At 44.2% G+C, this 17,804-nt stretch overlaps 1 protein-coding gene across 1 annotated transcript in view; it reads right to left on the bottom strand.

Annotated features, from left to right (window-relative positions):
- The window catches only part of bub1 (BUB1 mitotic checkpoint serine/threonine kinase), a 146,658-nt gene that overhangs the window by 7,143 nt on the left and 121,711 nt on the right, over positions 1–17,804 (bottom strand). The window contains exons 20-22 of the mRNA XM_038799122.1: positions 15,285–15,409; positions 11,133–11,294; positions 2,668–2,825 (exon numbers count right to left, since the gene is read on the bottom strand). Of these exons, the coding sequence (XP_038655050.1) occupies positions 2,668–2,825; positions 11,133–11,294; positions 15,285–15,409 (445 nt within the window). The remainder of the gene's footprint in view (positions 1–2,667; positions 2,826–11,132; positions 11,295–15,284; positions 15,410–17,804) is intronic.

Below are 17,804 nucleotides of genomic sequence, written 5' to 3'. Positions count from 1 at the left end.
GCTAATGGTAAAATTCTTGGTAGTGTGGATGAGCAGAGGGATCTCGGTGTCCATGTACATAGATCCCTGAAAGTTGCCACCCAGGTTGATAGGGTTGTGAAGAAGTCCTATGGTGTGTTGGCCTTTATTGGTAGAGGGATTGAGTTCCGGAGCCATGAGGTCATGTTGCAGCTGTACAAAACTCTGGTACGGCCGCATTTGGAGTATTGCGTACAGTTCTGGTCGCCTCATTATAGGAAGGACGTGGAAGCTTTGGAACGGGTGCAGAGGAGATTTACCAGGATGTTGCCTGGTATGGCGGGAAAATCTTATGAGGAAAGGCTGATGGACTTGAGGTTGTTTTCGTTAGAGAGAAGAAGGTTAAGGGGTGACTTAATAGAGGCATACAAAATGATCAGAGGGTTAGATAGGGTGGACAGTGAGAGCCTTCTCCCGCGGATGGAGGTGGCTAGCACGAGGGGACATAACCTTAAATTGAGGAGTAATAGATATAGGACAGAGGTCAGAGTTAGGTTTTTTACGCAAAGAGTGGTGAGGCCGTGGAATGCCCTACCTGCAACAGTAGTGAACTCGCCAACATTGAGGGCATTTAAAAGTTTATTGGATAAGCATATGGATGATAATGGCATAGTGTAGGTTAGATGGCCGTTAGTTTTTGACTTCCCATGTCGGTGCAACATCGTGGACCGAAGGGCCTGTACTGCGCTGTATCGTTCTACGTTCTATGTACTTAAAATCCAGGGACAAACCTAACAGACAAAGACTCCCATGAAGCAGAGAAGCAGCCGCAGCTTCTATTTTCTCCATTGAGGATTTGGCCACATTGCCCGACCCCTCCAATTCCAGGGCAACCTCTGGTCCCCACTCCCAGGCTCAAAATGGATGTAATATTCCTTTCTCCAAGTCAGTCTAGGTTTTACAATGTTCTGAATTTCACAAAGCAGTTCAACAGCTCCACACTCCTTGTTGAAAACATTCTGTCCGATAAAAATCACCAGCCCTATCATTTCCCATCATCAATATGCGAGGGACTTGTGCAGAGTTTGCACAGTCCCCTCATGGCATGACCAGTGTACATTGTCCATTCGGAATTGCTTTTCAGAAGACTTTCTAATTGTATAGAACAAAGCTCATTCAAAGCACCGAAAAGGAAACCTGTGGAATTGTTACTTTATTCTTATATGCTGCAAGTGAAGCATGTTAAAAACGACTCAATGATGGAATAATTTTCTCACTGTCAGGCAAACCCATGACCAGCAATGGATTGAATGACAAATGGAGTGGGTCCCCTGGCTCACCGTTAAATTTGATAATTGGCCCCAAAAATCGGCACAGTTGCAAGGAAAAGGAAATGAAAAATCTTTCTACCCGATTTTCAATCAAATATTCCTTTGTGTGGGCGGCACATGGCACAGTGGTTAGCACTGCTGCCTATGGTGCTGAGGACCCGGGGTCGAAACCCAGCCCTGGGTTACTGTCTGTGTGAGTTTGCACATTCTCCCCGTGTATGCGTGGGTTTCACCCCCACAACTTAAAGATGTGCTGGGCAGATGGATTGGCCACGCTAAATTGCCCCTTAATTGGAAAAATATAATTGGGAACTCAATTTCTTAAAACAAAATATTCCTTTGTGCTTATAGCAAAAATGCCAACAATTGGGGATTGTTGCTATGCTGAGGGAGGGGGGCTATTGGGGAAGAGAATGGATTTTGGACACAGCATTTGAGCGGCAGCTGAAGCTGGGTGGTCGCTGGCATAAATGGTTAAGGTGGCTTGATGAAAGGGTGTGCTGGCGGCCAGGGCAAACTTGCCTCCTCAGTGGTGTTATGCAAGTGTTGAGTTAATGGCTTGTTAAATTCCTGCTTTTACAGGGGAGTAGCCTCTCCCCGCGAATTACAGAATTGTTGCCAGCCGCAGGCTCCATGACCCGCCTGCAGGTTGCGATCTGCACTTTGAAAAACCTGGAGTTCGGATGCTTGGGGTGATCTGAAATTTATGGAGAGTAGAATATGTTGAAATAGTCAAGTCTGGACGTGAAGGCATACATGGGTCAGGAGCAGTGAACGGAGACAGATGAAGTCAGACAGCTATGGAGATGGAAATACACTATCTTAGTGGTGGCACAAATGAGTGGTCAGAAGCTCATCTGGGCGTCAAATGTCACTAAAGCTCTCTTGGGGCTCAAGGGATATGGGGGAAGGTAGGATAAGGATATTGAACCTGATGATCAGCCGTGATCATAATGAATAGCGGAGCAGACTCGAAGGGTCGAATGGCCTCCTGCTACTCTTTTCTATGTTTGTAAGTTGTGAGCAAACTCAGCTTGCTGCCAGGGAGTGGGATGGGACTGAATTGATAGTTAGGGAAATAAATTTGGAGCAAGGGCTGAAAACAGTAGCTTTAGAGCGGCCAATATCTAGTTCATATAACGTGAACACTCCAGCAGGATAGCCACAGACCTCAGCAGGAAATTAATTTACTAGGTCCCAGCTCTGGACAGGAGTTGTCATGGGGTTAAATAAGCAGAGCGATTGGTCACTTCTTACTATTACATCCATATCAGGAGGGTTAATGCAGATCAGAATTTTGAAGAAACGATAACATTGTGCAATCAAACTTCAGTTTCTTTTACTAAAACCACACCAAGGATGTTACAAAGTTACAGACCTTTCTCCAAGTATGAAATTGTCAGGTTTTACATCGCCATGAATTATTCCAATACTATGCAGCTGTTCCATGATAAACAGAATGTGGATGGCAAAGTAGATCACCAAAGGCTGAGGCATTGCTTTTTCATTTATTGTTTTATATAGATTAACTGCATTCTGAAATCAAAGAAGATATTCAATTTTATGAGTGGTTTTCAAAGAAAGGTTCACTTCTACATGTTCAAAAGAAAGTTGAACACAAAAGACGGTTGTGCAGTGGTTAGCACTGCTGCCTCATGGCGCCGAGGTCCCAGGTTCAATCCAGGCTCTGGGTCACTGACCATGTGGAGTTTTCCCATTCGCCCCTTGTTTGCGTGGGTTTCACCCGCACAACCCAAAGGTGTGTTGGATCGGTGGATTGGCCACGCTAAATTGCCCCTTAATTGGAAAAAATGAATTGGGTACTCAAAATTTATTTTAAAAAAATCAATGCTTAATCTGCCATCCCGTCCTGAAGCTACCATGTCTTTTCCATTTAATTGTACTTTCTCTTACTGTGTTTGCAAAGATGTCGAGATGCCGGCGTTGGACTGGGGTGAGCACAATAAGAAGTCTTACAACACCTGGTTAAAGTCCAACATGTTTGTTTCAAACACTAGCTTTCGGAGCACTGTTCCTTCTTCAGGCAAATTCACCTGAGGAAGGAGCAGTGCTCCGAAAGCTAGTGTTTGAAACAAACATGTTGGACTTTAACCTGGTGTTGTAAAATTTATTGTGTTTTCAAAGTCTGATAGTCTCAGTATATCCCAGTCCAGATTATATAAAATGCAATAATGACATCTTGGTCATTGAATTAATTGACCAATGCTGCTCATTTTTCATCTTCCGACCAATGCTGAAAAATTACCTTTAATAACCTCTATCTTAATTTTAAATACACTTTCAATGTGGCATTTGGATAATCCACATCAGAGCTGGCACCACACATTAGTGCTCCTCTTGTGTAAAAAGAGAGTTTGTTCTGGAAGCATCAAGCCAATGTACTAGGAGTCAAAATCTAATTAATACTTACCACTAGTTTAAAAAAAATTCTTACATAGGCCAGCACTTATTGCCCAGCCCTAATTGCAGTTTCAGAGGGCATTTAAGAGTCAACCATATTGCCGTGGATCCAGTATGGTAACCTACCAGGGCCTAGCTTTTGGGCCTGATCAAAATTGGCCATTTTATTTTCTATTTTATTTTTATAAATTGAGTACCCAATTGTTTTTTTTCCAATTAAGGGTCAATTTAGCATGGCCAATTCACCTACCCTGTACATCTTTTGGGTTGTGGAGGTGAGACCACACAGATACGGGGAGAATGTGCAAACTCCACACAGACAGTGACCCGGGGCCGGGATTGAGCAGTGCTAACCACTGCGCCACTGTGTGCTGCCCAAAATTGGCCATTTTAAATTAAAGAATTGGGTACTTTAAAACAAGCCACAGTCACTCTAGCACACAGCCCAATGGGAATTCGAACTGGCCAAAGTCAAATACACAAAGGTCACACAGGCTGCCAAGACATGCAATGACCTGACCTGTCAATCGGCCATCAAGAGATAATCGATTTGTTTGAAATGCACCGACTTATTGTTGCAAGCCCGGGCCAGATTCGTGGGCACAAAGAGTTCCTGCCTTCACCTTCTTTGGTAAAGGTGTATGTGCGAATAACGCCACTGGAGATAGACACCCGAGGTGGGCCCAAGTGACCTGTCAATCGGACATTGGACACAAACTCCCCATCGGTACCGCATTGGCAAAAAGTCACAGGAAATGGGAAAAGTGCGGGAAGCCAAGGTAGAATATAAATAGGCACTCTGGACCCCTTGGCAGCCAAGACTTGACGTGGGAGATGACCTTGACAGAGAGGGAGATGGAGAGGGATAGACTGCCAGCGAGAACCACCTTCGAGACGACGGGCCAGAGGAATGCAGTGATCGAATCCATTACCCTACCAAGCCATCTTTGCGTGTAGTATAAACCGATCTTGGGCACCTCTAGAGTATTTTTGTGGGTAAATTACAGATTCATTGTGTGTTAAATAAACATTGTTGAACTTGAATTTGTGTTTGTGGTTTGTTCTCCTCGTTACTAAAGACACCTAGATAAAACCTTTAAGTGGACTGGTCGAAAGTATCCAAGTTTTTACAGATACAACATTGGAGTCATGTGTAGGCCAGACCAGGTAAGGATGGCAGATTTCCTTCCCTAAAGAAAACTACTGAACCAGATGGGTTGTTAACTAGAATCCACAATGATTTTATGATTAGGATAAATAAAAAATGATAAATAATCCTTATTGTCACTAGTAGGCTTACATTAACACTGCAACAAAGTTACTGTGTAAAGCCCCTAATTGCCACATTCGGGTGCCTGTTTGAGCACACAGAGGGAGAATTCATAATTCTCAAAATATTGGATGAAACAATTTAAGGATTAAAAGCTTGGGGTTAGACTGTGTTTGACTGCAATGGTCATGGTTGTTTAAAAATAATTCTGTTTTGCAGGGCCTGGGTGCAGCCCGAAAGTGAAATTGACAAAAGAATGTTTTCTCTGGACTGTGGTTTGACTGGGACAGTCCCTGGGGAGTTTGCAGCCTGTAGAGATAGTTTGTTTTTAAGCTTGGGGAGATGCAGTCATTGCTGGGTGGAGCCAAGGAATGCAGAGAGACATTTTGAAAAACTTTAGAAGCAGTGTTTTTGGAAAAACCCTTGAAGAGAGTTGAATTCTGATCTGCCTGATGCGGAATCCACACAATTCATGGAATCCCTATAGTGCAGGAGGCCATTTGACCCATCAAGTCTGCATCGACCCTCTGAAAGAGCACTCTAGCCAAGCCCACTTACCCACCATATCCCAATAACCCCTTAACCTAACCTACACATCCCATAAGACATAGGAGCAGAATTAGGCCACTTGGCCCATCGAGTCTGCTCCGTCATTCAATCATGACTGATATTTTCTCATCCCCATTCTCCTGCCTTCTCCCATAACTCCTAATCTCCTTATTAATGAAGAACATATCAAACTCTGTCTTAAAGACACTCAGTGAATTGGCCTCCACAACTTTCTGCGGCAAAGAGTTCCACAGGTTCACCACCCTCTGGCTGAAGAAATTCCTCCTCATATTTTCTTTTCTTGACAAATACATGAATAGGATGGGAATAGAGGGATACGGACCCAGGAAGTGTAGAAGATTGTAGTTTAGTCGGGCAGCATGGTCGGCACGGGCTTGGAGGGCCGAAGGAACCTGTTCCTGTGCTGTACTTTTCTTTGTTCTTTTGTCTTTTAAAGGATCATCCCTTCAGTCTGAAATTGTCCCCTCTGGTTCTAGTTTTTCCTACAAGCCGAAACATCCTCTCCACGTCCACACTATCCAGGCCTCGCAGTATCCTGTAAGTTTCAAAAAGATCCCCCCTCAACCTTCTAAACTCCAACCAGTACAGACCTAGAGTCCTCAACCGTTCCTCATAAGGCAAGTTCTTCATTCCAGGGATCATTCTTGCGAACCTCCTCTGGACCCGTTCCAAGGCCAGCACATCCTTCCTTAGATAAGGGGCCCAAAAGAGCTCACAATACTCCAAATGGGGCCTGACCAGAGCCTTATACAGCCTCACAAGTACATCCCTGATCTTATATTCTAGCCCTCTTGACATGAATGCAAACATTGCATTTGCCTTTCAACTGCCGACTGAACCTGCACATTTACCTTAAGGGAATTGTGAACAAGGACTCCCAAGTCTCTGCTTCTGATTTCCGAAACATCTTCTCATTTAGAAAATAGTCTATGCCTTCATTTCTCCTTCCAAAGTGCATAACCTCACACTTTTCCATATTGTATTCCATCCGCCACTTCTTGGTCCACACTCCTAGCCCGTTCAGGTCATTCTGCAGCCCACCTGCTTCCTCAATACTACCTGTCCCTCTACAGATCTTTGTATCATCTGCAAACTTAGCAACAGTGGCTTCAGTTCCTTCCTCCAGATCATTAATGTATATTGTGAAAAGTTGTGGTCCCAGCACAAACCCCTGAGGCACACCACTAGTCACCGGCTGCCATCCTGAAAAAGACCCCTTTATCGCCAGTCTCTTCCTTCTGCCAGTCAGCCAATCCTCTACCCATGCCAGGATCTTACCCCAACACCATGGGCTCTTAACTTATTTAACATTCTCCTATGCAGCATCTTGTCAAAGGCCTTCTGGAAATCTAAATAAACCACGTCCACTGGTTCTCCTTTGTCTAACTTCCTTGTTACTTCCTCAAAGAACTCTAACAGATTTGTCAGACATGACCCTCCCTGACGAAGCCGTGCTGACTCGGTCCTATTTTACCATGCACTTCCAAGTGCTTCGCGATCTCATCTTTAATAACAGACTCTAAAGTTTTACCAATGACCAAAGTCAGGCTAACCAGCCTATAATTTCCGTCTTCTGCCTCCCTCCCTTCTTTCGCCACTTTCCAGTCCTCTGGGACCCTTCCTGCCGCCAGTGATTCCTGAAAGATCATCACCAATGCCTCTACAATTTCCTGAGCTATCACTTTTAGAACCTTGGGTTGCAGTCCATCTGGCCCAGGTAATGTATCGACCTTCCAGCTTCCCCAGAACCATCACCAGTGCTGATGGTTATCTAAATCCATGCTATCTGGTCAGTAAGAAAAGACAATCAATTGGGAAGGGAATTCAAATGATTGAAGTGCACATGGTAAACAGGTACAATTATTTAGTTCATCTCCAATGGCCTCTTTCGGGATATGTTTGGTGAATTTATCTTTATAAGAAAGGAAGCCTGTGCGGGAGGACTGGCAAAGTCCCACCCGTTCTATGCAGGTCCCACCGCCGTAAATTGGAGCTGGTCCCTTACCGGGGGGACCTGGCGGCGCGGGCGGTCTTCGGGGGGGGGGGGCGGGGCGATCTGGCCCCAGGGGGTGCCCCCACAGTGGCCTGGCCCGCGATTGGGGCCCACCGATCCGCGGGCGGGCCTGTGCCGTGGGGGCACTCTATTCCTATGCGCCGGCCGTGTCAGCCTCCGCGATGGCCGGCGCAAAGGTGAACCCCCCACCAATGACGTCAGCAGCACCATCAGAATCTTGTGTGGTTCAATAAGACCACCTCTCAATCTTCTAAATTCTAATGTGTACAGACATAGACATAGAATTTACAGTGCAGGAGGCCATTCGGCCCATCGAGTCTGCACCGGCTCTTGGAAAGAGCACCCTACCCAAGGTCAACACCTCCCCCTATCCCAATAACCTAGTAACCCCACCCAACACTAAAGGCAATTTTGGACTCTAAGGACAATTTAGCATGGCCAATCCACCTAACCTGCACATCTTTGGAGTGTGGGAGGAAACCGGAGCACCCGGAGGAAACCCATGCACACACGGGGAGAATGTGCAGAGTGACCCAAGCCTGGAATCGAACCTGGGACCCTGGAGCTGTAAAGCAATTGTGCTAACCACAATGCTACCGTGCTGCCCCACAAAGCAATGTATGGGCCTAATGTTCCTCATAAGGCAACACCTTCACCCCAGAAATCAGCCTAGTGAACTATCTCAAACTGTTTTTGTTGCATTTAGCAAAAGGGGATATTCAAAAGTTTGGAGTTAAGTTCAAAATGCTCAGCTTGGCATACACACGGCTACGCTTTCTTCCCCAAGATTCTCAACATCACGTGACAGTCTATTCACTCGAAATGATGACAAGACTGCAAAGGTCCCTAAACAAGATGGGCTGGTTTAGCTCAGTGGGCTAGACAGCTTATTTGTGATGCAGAACAAGGCCAGCAGCGCGGGTTCAATTCCCGTACCAGCTGAGAATTCTGAATTCTCCCTCTGTGCACCCGAACAGCCGCCAGAATGTGGCGACTAGGAGCTTTTCACAGTAACTTCATTGCAACTTGTGACAATAAAAGATTATTACATTCCTGCTGTGGTGCTGCCGCCTGTGATGTTCTTTATGTAGTCTTTCAAGATGGCTAAAAGGCATAGTGTTGACAAAGAACATATTTGAAATAAAGCTAATTTATTTTACACCACTTCAAATGGTTTGCACACTTCACTAAGTAAAGTTAATAAAACAACAGTATTAAATCTGTTAGACATCTATAATGTCTTTCTCGTACAACTTACACTCTATCTCAACCTCTCACCTTATTTACAATCTTCTCCCAGAACTTCTGGAGACGCAGACTTTTATAAGACTACTCAGTGGTGCCATCTAGTGTTGAGCTACATGAACATCATCTTGTTAACCCTTTACACTCCTTACATTATACAAATCATTGCACTGCCAACTTCTGCTTCAGAGAGAGCTGCGCCTCAAGTTGTGCCGTTCCAGTACAGCTACAAAACAGGCATCTAATCAACAAAGTGGAAAATTGCCTAGGTTGTCCTGTTCACAAAAAGTATGACAAATACAACACGTTCCACGTTTACTCTTAATAATCTGTAAAATAATGACAGTGCTATCAAGTGGCAGAAGGGGAAGAAACTTACCAACCACATGAATACTCTGGCTGCAAGAACAGTCTGGATTATATGGCAAACAACTCACTTTCTGCCACCCTGAATCCTTTCCACCTGCTACAAATCAAAGGTGTGATGGAATATTGTCCAACGAACTGGAGGAGTGCAGATCCAACACTACAAGACGTTTGGTACAATCCAAGAGAAAGCAGTCCGCTTGAATGACACCGCACCCATCCTCTCTTAAGCATTTACCCCCTCCACTACCACTGCACCACATCTGGAAGTCACACACCAAACTCACTTGAAAATGTATCCTTACTTGGTTGTCACTGGGTGAAAATCCTGGAACTCGCTACTTAACGATACTCATCACATGGACTGCAGCAGTTAAAGGCAGTACCTCCTCACCATCGACATTTCAATTTAAGATGGGTGATAAATACTGGTCTTGCCAGTGAAGCCTACAACTCATGCCAAAGGTTATGGTGTACATATCTGACCTGTACAGCTACAGCATCAATACTGTGACTTAGACAGCAGAATTTACAGACTGTGTCTGAAATATGCAAGGGATTTATGTTTAAAGTAGCATTCAACAAGCCCTTTCACAAATTAACTAGACAAAACACTTGCCTCAATTGGAGTACCCTGTAAATATATCAAAATTTCATTCTATTTACAAAGTCTAACGAAAGAGCATAATTTCAGTTGTCTTAACCTTTTAATTATTCAAATGATGTGAACAACAAATTCAACATCGTCACTGACCAGTTCCTGTATGGCCTTAAGTAGCTCTGTAATGACCAAAGTAAAATGCCAATATAGCCTGCCATCAAACTGTTGGATTGATTTTCTGATAGGATGAAGCTTTACCCTTTACAAAATACACTCCAGGCGGGAAATACCACAGGACAGCCGGGTAGATTGGCGAGGGATGCTAATCATCAAAATGTTATTTGCCAGGCCTAGGCAGGGCAGGAGCTAATGCAACAAAATTCACCATTACCATTCTGAAGATTTACATCAAAGCTGGGAAAAAGAAAGGGTCAGCAATGTAGGTGATCAGACAAATTCAGATCAGGATTTCTCCATTTAAGGCGAGAATCCAAAAGTACACATCAACAAAAGAAAATAGGGTAGCATGATGGCGCAGTGGTTAGCACTGCTGCGTCACGGCACTGAGGTTCGATCCTGTCCCCGGGTCACTGTCCCTGTGGAGTTTGCACATTCTCCCATTGTGGGTCTCACCCTCACAACCCAAAAAGATGTGCAGGCTCGGTAGATTGGCCACACTAAACTGCCCCTTAATTGGAACAAAAAGAATTGGGTACTTTAAATACATGAAAAAAAAAGCAACAAAAGAAAATCTGGAATTAAAGTCTAATGATGTCCATGAAACCATTAACGATTGTTGTGAAAACCCATAGGTTCACTAATGCTCTTTAGGAAAGGAAATGTGCCACCCTTACCTGGTCTGACCCACATGCGACTCTAGGCCCACAGTAATGTGGTTGACTCTCAAATGCTCTCTGAAATGGCCTAATAAGCCACTCAGTTCAAGGGAAATTAGGGATGAGCAATAAATGCTGGCCCAGCCAGTGACACCCACATTCCACAAACAAATTTAAAAATCATTGTGAATCCTGATACTCCCATGTGGATAGGATCCAGGAGACAGAATTGAGATTAATCTTCTTGTTTTTAACATTTTAACATACCTACATACTTTTCACAGAACTATGGAATCTCCATGTAGAATTGATGTAAGCCAAATAATCTAGCAGTCTCAGATGATCATTAATGATGTAATCAATGTTTCAGCAACTTGAATAGGATATACTCAGGGCTTACTCAATGCCACATCTCTAATATAGAATTCAAGTCACCTTTTAAGTAGGTCACAACATGTGATTCAAATATGGTGCATATATGGGAATGTCTCTAAAACAAAATGTTGCGCAAAAGAAATACCAGCAAAGTTCCAAAACTGTACAACTCTCCAACCAAAATACTGCCATTCTTAAAGTAGTGTCCAGAGTAGATATTGTTGTAGAGACAGCAAAACGCAGGCTTCAATCTCTCATTTAGTTGAGTACTTATGTAGAATTCCCAGGGATTAGATGTTTTTTGAACCTGGAGAATAGAAAAAAACTACTTTAAAAATTGTACACCATGTCACATCACAAGATTCAGAATCAAAAAAGTATTAATTTTTCCAAACATATTTCTTTTTTTGTTTCCAGTATTATTTTCATCTGAAAGCCAAAACTCTTCCTGGGATGCAATCCCACAGTATGACCCATCAAGAGGTATTATAAGATTATATAGCACAGGAGGAGGCTACTTGATACAAATAGTTGATACAGGATAATGTATGAGCTATCCAATCAGTTCCACACCTCTGTTCCTGCCCCATAAATTGTTATTTTATTTTTAAGTATTTATCAATTTTCTTTCGAGGGTTAGTCTGCCAAAATCTGTTTTGGCCACTCTTTCAGGTAGCGCTGCCAGATCATATAACTCACTGGGTAAAAAATGTTCTCACCTCCCATCTGGTTCTTTTGCCAGAAATGAGGGAAACCGTTGCTCTATATTTATTCTATGAAAACTTCTCAATTTTCAACATCTCTATTATAACGCTGGTGTAAGAATAACAGCAGCTTCTTTAATCTTTCTACTAAACTGAAATCCCTTATGGGTAGCATGGTAGCAAAGTGGCTGTCTGTGCGGAGTCTGCACGTTCTCCCCATGTCTGTGTGGGTTTCCTCCGGATGCTCCGGTTGCATCCCACAGTCCAAAGATGTGCAGGTTAGGTGGATTCGCCATTCTAAATTGCCTTTAGTGTCCAAAAAAGGTAGAGTGGGGTTACGGGGATAGGGTGCAGACTCATGGGCCGAATGGCCTCCTACTGCGCTGTAAATTCTATGATTATCCCCGATTCTGGTCATTCTCGTCTGTACTCTTCTGTCCTCACCACTAATAAAAATTGACGCTAATTTCTTGCTTTTGTATTGCATGCCTTTATTTACGAAGCCAAAAGTCCTAAACGCAATTCAACGGCAAAATTTCAAAGTGCAATCTCGGGCACGTTTCGCGGAGTGTTTCATGATGGCCAAGGTGGAGACTGTTATTCAACAGCACAGCCATATTTTGGGCCAAAGGGAGCTTCTCCCCATTAAGCGCACACTTTGAAATTTTTCTGACACTGGGGAGTTGAACTGGCCAGCAGGACTAGTTCATCACCCTTTCACAATCCCCCGCTTTCAGAACCCCTCTCGCACCTTTTTGTGGCCCCTTCACCCAATTTCATGGGCCTGTCTCCCCCCCACCCCCCAAAACCAGGCCCTGACCCTTGGTAGTGCCAAGGTGCCTAGAGCAGTGGTGGGATAGTACCCTTCCCTGTCCCCGACCACCTGAGGGGGCTCTAATGGCCTCAAAGAACACCCTCCACCCCCCAGGTGCCGTCACACCTGGTCTACGCTCGTGGAAACCAGTGCAAATTGGCGTCGGGTTGAGACCTCGTAGGTGTGGCCATTGTTTCTTAATGGCTCATTTAAACATCACTCCTTTGCGCTGGGCACGGAGTTGAGTGAATCGCACAAGGCTTCGCATGCACGAGGCCCAATTTGGGCCACTCCCACAACTCATCTGTCGCTCCCGGGTCGGGACCAGGCACGACACGGTGGAGAAATCGTACCCCATGTATGCATTTTCGATCAGGCTTCTCAACTTTTCCTGCCATTTTCAAAGATTGTGTATATTAATCTCCAAGTTTACATCCTGGTTTTTAAATTTCTCCTGGCTTTTCGGCTACCTAACTCTGACTTCTTCCACTTCTGCAACTTTCACAGGTCTCTCAGCTCCTCCAATTCTGATCTCTTGCATATTTATCACTGGTAGCTATAGAGTGAACTGTCTATAGCCCAAGCTCTGGAATTCCATTCCGAAACCACCAGTCTCTCTCATTACTCTAAGGCATTCATTAAAACCTATCTTTTAGGCCAAGCCTTTGGTCACCTGCTCTAATATTTTCTTATGTGGCTTGGTGTCAAATTTTGTTCAATGGCGCACCTGGTAAGTGGTTTGGGACATTTTGGTATGTCAAAGGCACGGTGCATGTTGTTTTTCCATTCCTGTATTCTCATGAAAATTGAACTCACCAAGGCTCCTTCAAAACCCATCTACCATCTAGAAGGATATGGGTAACATAGACAGCTGGAAGTTCCCCTCCAAGTCACTCATTTTTCTGACTTGGAAATATATAGTTGTTCCTTCGCTGTTACAGGATTTAATCCTGTAACTCCCTCCCTAATAGTAATGTGGGTGTACCTAAACTACATTTACAGCAGTGGTTGAAGAAGGCAGCTCACCATTACCTTCTCAAGGACAATTAGGGATGGACATTAAATGCTGGCCCAGCCAGCAAAGTCCATATCACTTGAATGGACATTTAAAAAAATTGTTTATATTGCATCTCATTCTTGGAAGAGGCGGTGACATCATGGTATTGTCACTGGACCGGTAATGCTCTGGAACCTGGGTTCAAATCTCAACATGGTAGAGAGTGAAATTTGAATTTAATAAAACTCTGGAATTAGAAGTCTAATGATGGCTGTGAACCATTGTCACTAATTCTGGTTCACTAATGACCTTTAGGGAAGGGAATCTACAATCCCCTTACTTCACCTGGTCTACATCTGACTTCAGATCCACAGCAAAGCGGTTGACTTTTAACTGCCCTTTGAAATGGCCGAGCAAGCAATTTGGTACAAAGACAGTGAGGAATGAGCAACAAATCCTGGCCCAGCCATCAACACCCAATCCTATAAATGAATTAAATGACATGGTGGATGCAATAGGATGTTTCCCCTGGCAAATCGAGTCTAGAACCAGGACACCGTCTCAGAATAACATGGGCAGGTCATTTAAGCCTGAGATGAGGAGGAATATTTTCACTCTAGCGGGTGGTGAATCTTTGGAATTATTTTCAAATTTGCTATTCCAGAGGACCGTGGAAGCTCAATCATTGAGTATTTTCAAGACTAAGATCAATAGATTTCTGGATATTCAAGACATCAAGGAATATGGTGACAGTAGTGAAAAATGGAGTACAGATAGACCACCAGTCATGATCTGTTTGAATGGGTTCGACAGGCAAAAAGGCCTACTTTTTAAAAATTCTCTGGTGAGGCTAGCATTTGTTGCCCATCCCTAATTGCCTTCAAGAAGGTGGTGGTGAGCTGCCTTCTTGAATTGATGCAGTCCATGTGGTGTAGGTACACCCACAGTTCTGTTAGGGAGGGGTTCCAGGATTTTGACTCAAAGACAGTGAAGGAACGGCGATATATTTCCAAGTCAGAATGGTGTGTGACTTGGTGGGGAACTTCCAGCTGATGGTGCTCCCCTGTTTCTGCTGCCCTAGTCCTTCTAGTGGTTGTGGGTTTGGAAGATGCTGCTTAACGAGCTTTGGTGAGTTTCTGCAGTGCATCTTGTAGATGGTACACACTGCTCCTACTGTGCGTCGGTGGAGGAAGAATTAACGTTTGTAAAAGGGGTATGTAATGACTTCGGCCAGGCCTTTGAGATTGGCCAATTAGAATACGAGTTCCCTATTAGTGCCCAATCAGACATCCCCTTTCTGTGTATATAACAGGGAGTGCCAGATCCACTGCACTCCTGGTGTAGACAGATGACTGAATGGTCATGGTTGTTCAGCTGTTGGGTTTGTAATAGGAATTCTGGTGACGGGACATCTGCCTCCGGGGACTTATTACAGGATACCAATCAAGCAGGCTGGCTTGACATGGATGGTACTGAGCTTCTGGAGTGTTGCTGGAGCTGAACCAATCCAGGCAAGTGGGGGAGTCTTCCATCACACTCCTGACTTGTGCTTTGTAGGTGGTGGACCGGCTTTGGGGAGTCAGATGGTGAGTTACTTGCTGCAGGATTCCTAGCCCCTGACCTGCTCTTGGAGCCACAGTATTTCTATGCTGGTTAACACTGCTACCTCACAGCACCAGGGACCCGGGTTCAATTCCGACCTTGGCTTCTTGATGCCATACGCGATCAAATGCTGCCTTAGCAGTCACTCTCACAACAAAAAATTCATAGCCTTTTACTAACCTTTAAGCTCACTTTTTGCTGGTTCCTCACATCGGACAAATTATTCATATCCAGAATTGTAGCTCGGTAAACATGAGCAAAGGACCCCTGCCCAAGCAAATTAGCAACATGGAACATTTCATTTCCTAAATACAGAGAGAAGGATAATTTCACAAATATTGCAAAGATCATGCATCTTAATAGAATCCAGTTGCATTAATGTTAATTAAAAAGAGGTTGAAGAAAACAAATTGACAAAATAAAAATAATTATAGGTGGCAGTCTAGTGGTAATGTCACTGAACCAATAATCCAGAGACCCAGGCTAATGCTTTATGGACATGGATTCTAATCCCACCACAGCAGCTGATGGAGTTTAAATTCATTCAATAAATCGGAGTGTACTCTGGGTAATTTTGATGTCCATCACCAACTGTGGTTTGAAATCACCACTATTGACCGAGCCCTCCTGATATATAGCTGTAGAGTGGGTCTGCGGCAAGTGGGGAGGGAATCAACAGGAAAGAAAAACGTACTTGACCTCGTCCTCATCAATCTACGCATCACAGATGTATCTGCCCATGACAATTGTGGTAAGAGTAACGCCCCAGTAATTCTGGAGACAAACTCCTGTCTTCACATTAAGGATCCCTCCACAGTGTTGTGTGGCACTAGCACTATCCTAAATGGCATAGATTTAGAACAAGTCTCACAACTCAAAACCAGGCATCCATACCTGTGGGACATCAACAGTAGTAGAATTGTATACGACCACTATCAGCAACCTCATGGCCAGCATATCCCACATACCAACATGCTGTAGGGTCAATCCTCATTAAATGAAGAGTGCAGGAGGGAATGCCAGGCACGGCACCAGGCATGCTTAAAAACAAGGCGTCAACCTGGTGAATCTACAATGCAGCACTACTTGTAATGATATGCAGACATGTAACCAATGGGTAATCAGAACCAGACACAACCAATGGGTAATCAGAACACCCAGTGGTGGCATCACCACAAGAGGGCATCACATGACCCACTATAAAAGACAAGACACACAGGCCCTCACCCCCTTCCACTGGCAGAAACCTAGAGAGCAAGATGTGTGCAGCAAGTATCACCGTCATACCACCACATGTGGTTTAGAGTAAGTTCATGTAGTTAGTAGAGTGTGCTGTGTTACTAGAGTTAGATCAGTAGAGAGTGCAGAACTCATTTAGGAGCTTTATTAATTGTTCAATAAATACGTTCAACTTACCTTGAAGTCTGGAGTATTCTTCAACAGCGTCTACAGCAAGTAGCGGCTTATGTTACTCAAAGTAACATAACAACACACTACTTACATGCCAAAGCAGAAAGAGCATACAACAGAACCATAGATTCCCAACAGTGCAGCAGGAGGAAATTCAGCCCATCGAGTTTGCACTGACTCTCTGAAACAGCACTCTACCTACAGCCATAAACTTGCAAACATGCCTAACCTACATATCTTTGGACTATGGAAGGAAACAGGAGCACCCAGAGGAAACCCACACAGATAGTGAGATTGTGCAAACTCCACAGTCACCCAAGGCTGGAATTGAAACTGGGTCCCTGACTCTGTGAAGCAGCAGTGCTAACCATTGAGCCACTAGAGCTAGAGATAGAGCTAACTGACCCCACAACCAACAGATCACATCTGAGCTCTTCAGTCCTGCCAGCAGTCAGGAATAAACAACTAACTGGAAGAGGCAGCTCCACAAATATCCCCATCTTCAACGATGGGGGAGCCCAGCACATCAGTCGCATTTGTAATCATTGTCAGCCACAAGTGCCAAGTGGATTTTTAAAATTATTAATTCACAAGTGCCGCTGGCTAGGCCAGCATTCATTGCCCATCATAATTTCTCTCGAGAAGGTGGTGTGAGCTGACTTCTTAAACCAATGCTGTCCATGTGTTGCAGGGTCACCCATAGTGCTGTTAGGGACAGTTCCAGGATTTTAACCCAGCGATAAATTGAATTTTTTCATTCGTTGCGAAAAGGATAGAGTTTAAAAGCAGGGAGGTTATGTTACAGTTGTATCGGGTGGTGAGGTCACACCTTGAGTACTGTGTACAGTTTTGGGGTTTTTACTTGAGAAAGGATGTACTGGTACTGGAGGGTGTGCAGAGGTGTAATAGACTGGGACTATAATCATTGGAATTTAGAAGAATGAGGGGGGGGAATCTTATACAAGCTTAACATTTTGAAGGGAATTGATAGGATAGAAACAGGGAGGTTGTTTCCACTGGCAGGTGAAACTAGAACTAGAGGGCATAGCCTCAAAATAAGGGAGAGGGGGGTTTAGGACTGAGTTGAGGAGGAACTTCTTCACCAAAAAGGTCGTGAATCAGTGGAATTCCTTGGCCAGTGGAGCAGTTGAGGCTACCTCATTAAATGTTTTTAAGGCAAAGATTATAGATTTTTGAACAGTAAAGGAATAAAAGGTTATGGTGAGCAGGCGGTAAGTGGACCTGATCCATATAAAGATCTTATTGAATGGCGGAGCAGGCTCAAGGGGC

The sequence above is a fragment of the Scyliorhinus canicula genome, chromosome 6, assembly GCF_902713615.1.
Source record: "Scyliorhinus canicula chromosome 6, sScyCan1.1, whole genome shotgun sequence".
Lineage (NCBI taxonomy): Eukaryota > Metazoa > Chordata > Chondrichthyes > Carcharhiniformes > Scyliorhinidae > Scyliorhinus > Scyliorhinus canicula.
Note: the sequence above shows the minus strand (reverse complement) of the source record. Positions and strands in the feature narration are given on the sequence as shown.